Genomic DNA, 10,941 nt, shown 5'->3' with positions numbered 1-10,941 from the left:
CCAAGAAAGCAGTAGGCAGACCAAAGGGATCCCGCAACAAAAAGACCTGTAAGCGCAGACACGCCGAATGTGAAACGACCAAGGGGTCGACCGAAAGGATCCACGAAGACAGCCATTGCAGCCAAGAAAGCACATGCAGAAAGCTGAGGTCAAACCAAACAACGACACGTGAGCATCATGTTCAGTTCGACAATCAAGAGCCACTTCATTTTGCTCACACTGTGTTCGTTTATTTATTATCCTGCAACGTGTGTCATGTCTAAGGTGTCGACAGGGTTTTATGTAAACCACACGAAATAAAAGTACCGTATTCCTTATGTGATTGGCGACAGTCAAATTCTTGAGGTGGTCCAGCCTTTCTGCCAGCATAAAAGATACCTGCATAGAAAAACTATTTTACATGCTCAAAATTATATTGGTCGCCAAGCAGAAATTTAAATCAATTTGATTGGCTGCTGGATTTGTCGCTAATGACCGAGCGTCGCCAATCACATAAGGAATACGGTAAGATGAAAAGACACAAAATCTGAGAACACTGAGGGTGCTTCCATGCTTACAAATCTCAAGTAGGTGCAACCGTGAGTGTAGGGGTACTTTAATTGCTTTTTCCTTTCTCTTCAAACTGAAGAACGCCAGGCAGGAATAACGTGCACGCCAGACGCAAGCAAAGCACCGCGACCTCTTAACTCCACCCCCTCTATCATGAACAAAGCAAACAAGCGCCGCGAGACTGACGTCATGAAGCTGTGCGTGTCTACCATGATGCCATTTCAAGATGCCAATGAACGGGACATTTGAGAGTGTGTCTTTATTCATATTTTTTCCTGACTTGAGCAGCATGATGAGCGACTACGAGGTGCATCTAACGGACGAGTCCAAGACGAGCGACCTCGACGTTAAGTTTCACGGACCAAAAGATAGTGCGTGTCTTGTTGAGAGCGCAGGAGGCTCTCCGTTCTGACGGCGCTTCTGTCTCTTTTGTGTGTGGGAAGCTCCGTACGAAGGAGGCTCCTGCAGATCACGTGACGCTGCCCTAAAGACTATGGATTCAGTCTCCGTCCATTGGCTTCGTGAACCGCATTTACCACCCCAATGTGGACGAAACGTACGATCGTGATTTTCTCTCGAAAGCCTAACAACAGACTGACAGCTATTGCGTCCTGTTGACTATCAGATCGGGTTCTGTTTGCCTGGACGTGATCAACCAAACGTGGAGCCCGATGTTTGGTGAGACTGCGCATGAAATAAGCTACTGTGGAGTAGACTGACACTGTTGCTGCTTGTGTTTTATAGAGCTGGTCAACATTTTCGACATGTTCATCCCACAACTACTGCGATACCCGAACCCAAGCGACCCACTGAACGGTGAGGCGGCCTCGTTGCTCATGAAGGACGCCGAGTCGTACAATAGAAAAGTGAAAGGTCCGAGACTTGGCTGTTGCACCTGCGAGTTGAGAGTCTACACTGAGTTGTATTAATTTTCCTGATCGTATAGAGTATGTGCGGAACTACGCGTCGCAGCCCATTGAAATGGGCAACCAGGAAGAAGACAGTGATGTCAGTGACATGAGCGATATCGAGTAGCGCTTTCTCGCTCTCTCACGCAACCCCTGACAATCTCCAGTAGACCGATTGCTTGCATTATGAGCGGAAAATGACGCGACGCCACCTTACATCATCCAGATGTTACATTGTCGCCTCGCTGCATGTCCGGAATGTTTCATTTTGTAATTCCTCTCCATGTCGTAACAAAAAGAAAGGAATAACACTTTATTGGTTTTTATTCGCTATTTTATTTCAAAAGTTTATGAATCTCATGAAGTTCGACTCGTTACTTGGAGTGGACGCATCGGCCTTTCTCTGAATGTAATGAGCGTTCCGGCGAAGGCGATCGCTCATGTTGCTTTCGTCATCCAGATATGCCTCCGAGTGCAGTTTTCTTCAACGACAACAACGAGAGTTGTTAGTGGGTGAATCACTTGGAGCAGAGAAAAGAAAATGAAGACGTACCTGAGAAACTCCGGGTTGCTGCGTGAAGCCTCGTGCTCTCGCTTGTCCAGTTCGTCCTTCTTCAGCGTCGCACGCTTGGCAATGTATTCATCGCGTTGTTTCGCATCTTCCACCATCTGCTGAGCCATTTGCCGTTTTTCCTCGTCTGTAAGCTCACAATGGTCTCCGCGAGAAGATTTCCCAAGCTTGCGTCGACGTTCTTCTTCCTCAAGACGTTTCGCTTGACGGGCTTTCTCCAAGTACTTGGCGTTCGGCCCCAACGATGACGTATCGATATCCCTGGACGCCACAGCACCTGCCTTACTGATAAGCCCGTACTTTCCGTCTGGATCAAGGAGCTTACGTCTCGATTCAGACGTCTTGTGTCGTTCTTCTTCGTCACGAGTATTAGCGGATTCCCTCGGACGCTCGCGAGACGAGGTTCGCTCATGACGCGTACTTTCACGTCTGGGAGAGCTACGATCGCGTCGGTTATCTCGTGTTCGACCGAAGTTATCACGTTCTCGGGGACTCCGGCTACAGCTGCGGCCTCGTCGCTCGTGTCGATGAGTACTGCGGCTTCTGCTGTGATAGCGACGGTCACGAGTCGGGTTTGGACCACGTCGGTCTCTAGACGATCCTCTTCCGCGTCGCTCCTCGGTAAATCGATCCCGACTCGATCGATTATTTGCCTCACGGCGCGCTGGTTCTCTATCGCTGTGACGCGGACGACTACAATCTCGACTACTGCGATGACGTACAGAGCGTGGTGACTTCGATCTCGAATGGGATCTCCCTCTCTCTCGATCACGCCCGTGTCCACGTTGACGCTTGGAAAGATCATCTTTGTGTCGATAATCAGCCCTCTCTTCGTTTTCATCAGCACTGGCCTCACTCCCACTGTCATAAACATGTTTTCTCTTCAGGCGTCGCTTCTCCTCTTTCCGAGCGTGCTTCTTTTCCTTCTTAACAGCTTTCTTCGCTTTCTTGCGAGCCTTTTTATCTTCCTTTAAGCGATCCACTTCGTCCTTGATTCTCTTCATCTTGACTGGATTCTTAAGAACTTGTTCGCGAGCTGCCTGTTGCCTCTTGCGGATGAGCATCATGGGGTCCTCGTTTAGCCGCTGGAAGGCATCATTGGCCGGCAATGCGCTCTTTGTTAGTACCAGGGAGCCGTACTTGGTAGTCGTGCTCAAATTTACGTCCCCTTTGGCTGCCTTCTCCTCCTCACCATTGTACTCTTTGCCCAAGAGATACTCCTCCGCCGTCTTTTCTCGTGAAGCCGACGGCCCTTCGTACATCCAGTCTAAGCGCTCCATGGCCGCCGACTTGTCGCCCCGTGCTGCCTGCAGCTGTCGCAGCTCCTGGAGCTGCCGCTCTTCCTCAATGTTCTTGCGCAGCTCCGCGACTTTCTGCTCTTCGGCCGCATGCTTCTGCTCAGCAATCCAGACCTTCTCCACATTCTGCAAAAACCCAAAAGGGAACGATTATAGTTGTGAGCTCATTTCTAGGGAGCATTGAGCGCAGCGAATGACTGGGGATAAACAGAAATGCAGATAATGAGCAGTAACAGATACGTACGCGCAGGTTGGCCGTATGCCAGCTCTTCTTGGACAGGAACGCTAACGACATATTGCACGGCCCGTGCAGCAGTGCTCAATCTACTTGTAGTGTAATTCACACCAATTTTCCTATAAATGCTAAGTTATTTTAAAATTAGAAGTAAAACTCGGAGGAACCATTTATATTTCGGACCATATTTTCAACTACTTTTTAATTGGGCCTGCATTTCCAAGTTCCTCTTTAAAAAAAGAATACCTGAATTCAATTCTCTAGTGAGGGTATTTCTTCCGGATATACTTTGGTATGTTGTGCTGGGCTGTTTTTACGGTCTTGCCAGTGATGTTCTGATGAAATTACAGAAAACTTGCTCGATGCCTGTAACTTCGTTACTTCGCGTAGCTATTGGAGCTCCTTCGTACTCGAGGCATTGAGGCGCCTTCAAAAATTATCGCAAATCGCAAATGTAGACGGCACAGATCCTGTTGCAGTACAAGTAGGTAGGTATTGCAAAACCGCTCGCATTTTGCAAAGACCAATTTGAAGTCTCTGCAGATTGCGACGTCTCAAACGCGTCCAACCAAACGCGGTTGGGCAGCAAGCGCCTTCCTACATCGAACTAGCAGTACCTCCATTACTATTAAATTTGTCACGATGGTCCGAGGAAGAGGCTGGACAGCGCCTGAGACTCTGTACATGCTTGGCCTGGTCGAGCGAATCCTTCCGTTTGGATCAAACCAGTGGAGTGCGGTGCAGCTGGAGTACAATACCAAGCTTCCCGACGGTTTTACAGCACGTGATGCTGATGCTATTAGGCGGAAGTTTTACGCTCTGAAGAGCACGCGCAAACCAACAGGAGATCCGTCTTGCCCAGCAGATGTCGCTCAAGCCAAGCGCGTTCAGGGCCCCCGAAAAAAAAATTGACGACACAGTAATTTCAATAAATAAGCAGACATTATTTATGCTGTCACCCTAAACTAGGCTCGTGCATAATTTATGGTGGCTGCATATTACATACGGTAATTTATGCGTACAGTTTCCTGAAGTTATCTGCAGCAGTCAATCGATCGCCAACGAACCAGTCGTTTTGTTGCCGAATCGGCTGATCTCAGCAGACTCATTTCCTTTTCTCTCACTTCCCACTTTAGAAATGATTCTCTTCCTGCGCGAAAATGCTGGTTACTGAGACGCACAAACACTTGACACAGCAACTCGAGCGTAGATACCTGTTATTGATTCAATAAACCTTGGTTATTGCAGCAGTAACTCAATTATTTATTGGTCTTCTAGCTAAAGCATCATAACGTATTGCCAACATACAAGCTAGCTTCGCGATAATTTATCGTGAAGATGCTACTACGATAAATAACAATATCATTTTCGGACCCCCTGAGCGCGTTTATCGGCTCATCGAAAATCAGTGCGGCGTGCTGCTGCTAGACGACACGGTAACGTCAGCCCAGGAAGCTCCCTTAAGGACGACTGACGGGGAGAATCCGACGCATCACCCTAAGGAGACATCTCTTAGCATCGTAACGACGTCCCTCACCCAAATGGAGTGCGGGGCCGCGGACATAAATGCCTCCAAGTCAAGCACAGTTGGCAATTCTACCCATTAATGCCTCGCTGTTCATTTACTAAATCTAACTTATAACAATATTTGGATAGGAATCGACAACAGCATCTGCTGCTGGTATTTCTCGCACCGGCAGGACATACCATGAGCTAGAGCAGCTAAGTAAGAAGATCCAAGCCGATAGTACTGAGGTACTGTCCGAGTCTGCTCGAAGGAGGCGCAAAGTTAATCGTCTTATTCACAGGTTAGAGTCGAACGACAATGACGATTGGTGCATCGCTATTGTAGCGATGGAGGAATGCAACGCTACTCGGCAGCTAGAATACCGCCGCGAGCGCTATGCCCAGCGCCGCCAAGATGAGCTGGGGCGTCAATCGCAAGCTGAACGCCGCGAAGAGCGAGAGAGACTGCGTGAGGAGCGACTCTTAGCCCTTATTGCTGAGATAGCCAAAACCCGAGATTAGATTAAAGGCATGGAGAGCCGAGGTGGTACGAACATTTATTGCTGTATGAAGACGGAGCTAATCTGACTTATTTCAGTTTGACGAACTCGAAAATCATAAAGTCGGTAAATGTTGTTGATGCGTCTACCACGCTTGACAGGGTCGAAGGGTACCGATAACTATAATGACCCATAGCATTGTGGTGCCCCCCCCATTCCCCACTCAGCGGCTTGTCGGAGCGATGTTATTGCGTTGCTGATAGCAACCATGCACAGGCGGCACTTGATGGGCGCACTGAAGATCACCGTCCTTTAGTAGCGTAGCAATACACCCTCCCATCCCTTTCGTCACGGGAAATGCCGTGTCGGCAGCAACCCCAGTACCCGGGACTGTTAATCTGCTGTCTGCTAATTTCTCTTGCAGGGCGAAGTTCATCTCCCCGTCATTCCAGGAGCCAGGGCCGTTGTGCTGCCCCCAGACTATAATACCATCACAGCCGTAGCATTACGTCCTCGTGCCAAGTATAGAATGCAGCCAACCTAGCGATAACAAGGAGGCGTCAGCAAATGTACAGTAGCATATTCTAAATAGCTCTCACCAGTATAGTGTGCATTTTGTAAGTCGATGTCGGAGGGCTGCTGAGCTCGATAGTTCTTTCCATCCACGAGCCCCAGAGCAACCTCAGCAGTAGCAATGACATTTGAAAGAGTCAATGGTGGAATACCAAATATCTCGCACAGAGTTTTCTGCTCTATAGCAGCAGTGTAGTAGTGTAAGACACAGCCAAGAACTGCATGTTGGAACCGTAGCTTGGGTGGGCGTCCTCGCTGGCCAGGACGCCACTTAGGCTTGTAGAACTTGGAGAACTCGGCAAGAAGTACCTCAAACGAGGCAGGAGGCAGCGAAACGACTGCCACAAAGCTGCCGTAATGTCCGTCATCATAGATTTTCTGCCATACAGAGTCTGAAGGATCGTGTAGACTCGCCACAGTTAAATAGCTCCTTTTTTAATGCTGCTTCTAAGACTATGCAGCAGCACGAGCTTCCTACATCGACGCCGGTGTGCAGCAAATTTTGCGGTCACCACGGTCTTGACGTTCATTTGGCAAAGTTCGAGCTCCCGCAGCCAGGCAAGCCGGTAGCAAATTTGTCTGATTTTCTTTTAGAGATTTGAACCGCAAATATCGTCACAAATGCACTTGTTGGCTATCGCATTTCTGCACGCAAATGCCTATTGAATTGTGCTCTGCGTCATTTTCTAAAGGCTCACATTGGCAGTATTCTAGTTCTTCGATATCTTTTATGGTTTATATTTTAACTGTTCTCGTCTCTGTGGTTTGAATTTTTGGTCGTTTGCGATTAAAATTAGCTTTCACTGCAAAATTGTAAGATCCTCAGGGTTTCAGTGCATGCGAGAAACAAAACTTAACCCCTTTAACCCTTAGGAAAAACAATTCGGCTTAGAGCTGTTGAAATACTTCTTCTCAGCAAGCCGATGGTCACTCAAAGTGATGACATACATCACGACAAATCAACCACATGCAATATCACTCCGTCAAACTGACAATGTTCGCCTTGCTGCTAAGATCGCCGATCTTGTCGACACGTCTAACAACTTGCGCACTTTCTAATCCGTTCGCGAAGAAAGCGTGCCGCGAATCGGTGTTACCTTCCTTTGTGAGATGGCCAGCATGTCCGTCGAAAAAGGCAACCGGTACATGGCTAACATCCACAGTCTTATCTCCAAACGTCTTGAGATCGCTTTCAATGTGATGCGCGTAGCGTTCGCCAGCAACGCCGAGTATTGTCTAGCACCAAGAAATATTCTTGGTGTAAACCATGATGGCCACGCATCAGTTTCCATTTACTGAGCTGCATTCAGGACTGACTTTATCTTTTCCCTTAGGTAAACACGAGACGATCGTTCTGTATAGTTTCATCCCTTCTTGTGCCACGTTAGTAAGGTGTTTCGACGCCATCATTCGAAGACGACATGAGCACATTCGCTTGACGTATACTTGAACAAAGTCTCTTTGTGCCAGACTCGTGACTATCGGAGCCACTGGCTCTGGTCTGCCCAAATCGTCAAGTGCATGTTCGACGCGAAGTGGAGATGCTGATTTTCATCCGCATAGAGAAAGCCGTAGCGAATCAAACTCTCCAGTGCCTCGGCACGAGATACTCTTCAAGATTTCGAGTATAAAACGAGTTTGCCAAAAGCAACATCTTTTAGAGCATGTTCACAATATCAACCAATACCTTCTCAGTACGGATCATTTTGCAAATAGCTTCGGGGCTCGGGGCACCTTCTCCCGTCCGGCAAATGTTTTCAAGCAGCTTGACTGACCGAAGCACTGACTCGATCTTGCCGGCATTGATAGGATCATCTGAGCCAAACGCGTTGTTTAGAAACTTGAGCATCGCGTAGCTGATCCCAATGTGACCGGAACAGAGATTCCAAATTGATTCACACCTTTTTTGTCCAAATCTAATTCGACCAACCATTTCTTTCAGCTCGGTACGCGAGAGTCTTAAGCCTGGTTTAGTCGACGAGACGTCCAGATCGAAAACAAACTCTGGTGAAATCCAAACAGGACGGCCGCCCTCATTAAAGCTGCGAAGCGATCTCTGCTCCCATACGAAGCAAACACCACAAAGCGTATGCGTGACTGTGACTCGAAAATGCCTTTCGCAAATCCAGCCCATAGCTGGTGATCTTTGTAGGGTGAGTTGTGCTTCATCAATGACTACCACCTTTTCTGATTTGCTCTCGAAGAACCGTCCAAAATCACGACCATACAAACGTCGAAAACATGTCGATACAACCTCCCCCAGCTTAAGTTGTTGGCTTGAATGAGCACAACCCTAGCATCCACCTTGGATCGAATTATTTTTATTGTTGAGTAGATGGAACATCGCAGTCTTTCCAGACATCGGGGGTGCGCGGATCCACAACAACCAATAATAAGGTCCGTTTTTAGTTAAAAATCAAACTGAAAAACGGCTTGATAGTTTCTCCTCTTAGGGTTATAAAAGCGCTTGGGACTCCTCTGGCACTTTCATGAGAGTACTCGATTAGCATGTTGAAGTCTCGAGGAACGTCGTGCTGCTTCAATGAGACCGTGACGCGGTTGTCCGATACTTCCACGTCTAGAAGCTTCTCCTTTGCTTCACCGTACTCTTCATCCTCATTGATAGAGCGTTGCGACTGCAGGACATGAGCAAGCAAGCTCTTTCTTTTTGTTTGCTTCTCGTCGTACAAAGTGTGAACTGTTTCCGCGACGTCAGCGAGGATTTGTGCGTCGTCGGGTAGCGTGACCAGGTCAACCCTCGTGGTGGCAAACCTGGCGTGAGCTCGTTCGTTCATCCCTTTGACGCACACCTTCCTCTTCTTGGGCTGGTCCGGAGACATCATGATGCAAAATGGCGGTAAGAAGAATTAAATGAAGAAAGGCAATGATGTTTGATGTTTTTTCTTACTTCGAAGTACTACACAGAATAGTCGATTTTACAAAGCTTCATTTGGTGCGATTGCACATTAGTACCGTGCGCTCCATCGTCTGAGCTGCGTACATGTCTTTACCGCTGACAAACGTGTAAATCTATAGTACTAATTCGCCGAAGCCCCCCCCATAACTACGCACTCCCACGTTGAAGTACGGTGATCTTTGGTGCTTCGGGTACTACATGTACTGCCATTTTGCGTGGCAGGAAAAGAAATTAATTCCGACCACAACCTGTTTTGACTAATAGCGTGCGTTGCCCGGGAAGCTCCGGATATTGTCGTAAGTATTGCGCTTATTTACCGTATTTATCGGGCCCAGTGCGACAGGTTTGAATGGCTCAAATCAAGTGAGTGTGAAAAACCTCATTCGAGTTTTTATTGAGGGGGTGTCGATGACATCCATCCAGCAGAAATCAACCGGCACCCATGCACCGAAGACCTAAGAACACGAATCGGACAAAGCTCAAAGTAAGATGTAGTTATAGGACGCAAATATGATACAAAACTAACTTTTATATACACTCTTTGAATAGGAGTAACAGCAGCCGAGACAGCCCCCGTATCAGCAGTGGCAGCGAGCTTGTCGGTGCATCGCTCGACTGTGTATAGTGGAAAAAACGTGCTGCCCTTCTTACAGACAAAAATATTGGAGGCAATTGCCACTTTTTTTTCGAGTGCCCACCAGGCATTACGTGTTCGCTACCCTGAGTTAGAGGCAAAGTAAGTGCTCTTGCTGCTCTAAAATGCACGTTTTAATAAAAACTAAGCCTCTGTGACCAGGTTACTATCCCTACGTAGAAGAGATTCGCAATACCCGCAAGTTATGTCTGACAACTAAGTGCTTAACGCTGATGATCGCTAAGTTTGACGGCGATTTTGCTGCTGCACGTCAATACACGGCTCTTCACTCGTGGACAGTGCGTTTCCTCAAGCGCAATCGTCTTGTAGTCCGCCGTATTATCCACAAAGGCACTAAGCTTCGCAACGAAATGCAGGTGAATTTGCTGTGATCTATTTGAATTTTTGCATGCAAGTTTTTTTTCTCGATTAAACTTGTGTTTTTTTTTTATTTTGTATATAATGTCTATTTTGCGTTTTACTGCTAGGACGTTGATGATGCTTTCGATAATTCAGTCAATGTTGCTGTTGAAGAAGATGGCAATGCTGCTGTTGAAGAAGATGGCGTGTATCTTTTTCATACGTCCTACAATACCAAATATGCCGGCCTGTTTAACATGGATCAGACGACGGTTTGTATGGACAACCCCGGCCGGCTGACCATTGACTACTGCGGGGCTAAGAACGTCGACGTTGCCCAAGGAACTGCGGTAAACAGCGGACGCAGTAGCGGCTTTTTGTGCGCATCCGAGACTGGTAAAAAGCTAGCACCATTTGTCGTTTTTGCTGGAGTGCCTGGTGGCCCTGAATCACAAGAGGTATCAGATCCATCCTTTGGTGACTCTTCGGTGGTACATACAGTACAGCCAAAAGCATTTTGTGACCATTCAATTATGATGGAATGGATCAAAAAGTTACGCTTAATTTTGTTTGTACAATTTTAATGAACTAACCTGACTTTCTTTAGATATGGCGTCCAAGTATATCGGGGTGTCGGATACTGCTATTAGATAGCTTAAAAGTGCACAAAATGACGAGCGTCCGCGAGCACCTTGAGGATGCTTGCGTGACGCAGGTTCAGTATACTCCTGCAGGGATCACTGGCTTGAGCCAGCCCATGGACGTTAGCGTCATGAGGTCATTCAAGGCTAAGATTCAGTACGTTTGGAGCATGAAAGTGAATTATTTTATTCTTTCACTGACCTAAATTTGTTGGAACAGAGATTTGTATTTAATGCATCACATGAACA

General features: G+C 47.4%; 2 protein-coding genes across 2 annotated transcripts; one reads left to right on the top strand and one right to left on the bottom strand.

The window, feature by feature from the left end:
* Window positions 1-702: 702 nt before the first annotated feature.
* Window positions 703-1,584, top strand: PITG_21510 (ubiquitin-conjugating enzyme E2, putative; the record flags this gene model as incomplete). The annotated part of the gene is made up of 4 exons (XM_002894870.1): window positions 703-746; window positions 838-920; window positions 1,294-1,422; window positions 1,496-1,584. The coding sequence occupies 4 exons, from the start codon at window positions 703-705 to the stop codon at window positions 1,582-1,584; spliced, it is 345 nt and encodes a 114-aa protein (XP_002894916.1).
* A 311-nt stretch (window positions 1,585-1,895) lies between these two features.
* Window positions 1,896-3,621, bottom strand: PITG_21509 (uncharacterized protein; the record flags this gene model as incomplete). The annotated part of the gene is made up of 4 exons (XM_002894869.1): window positions 1,896-1,923; window positions 2,011-2,369; window positions 2,751-3,452; window positions 3,571-3,621. The coding sequence occupies 4 exons, from the start codon at window positions 3,619-3,621 to the stop codon at window positions 1,896-1,898; spliced, it is 1,140 nt and encodes a 379-aa protein (XP_002894915.1).
* Between the last annotated feature and the right edge of the window lie 7,320 nt (window positions 3,622-10,941).

This window comes from Phytophthora infestans, genomic scaffold (genome assembly GCF_000142945.1).
Source record: "Phytophthora infestans T30-4 supercont1.378 genomic scaffold, whole genome shotgun sequence".
In the NCBI taxonomy this organism is placed as follows: Eukaryota; Oomycota; class Peronosporomycetes; order Peronosporales; family Peronosporaceae; genus Phytophthora; species Phytophthora infestans.
Note: the sequence above shows the minus strand (reverse complement) of the source record. Positions and strands in the feature narration are given on the sequence as shown.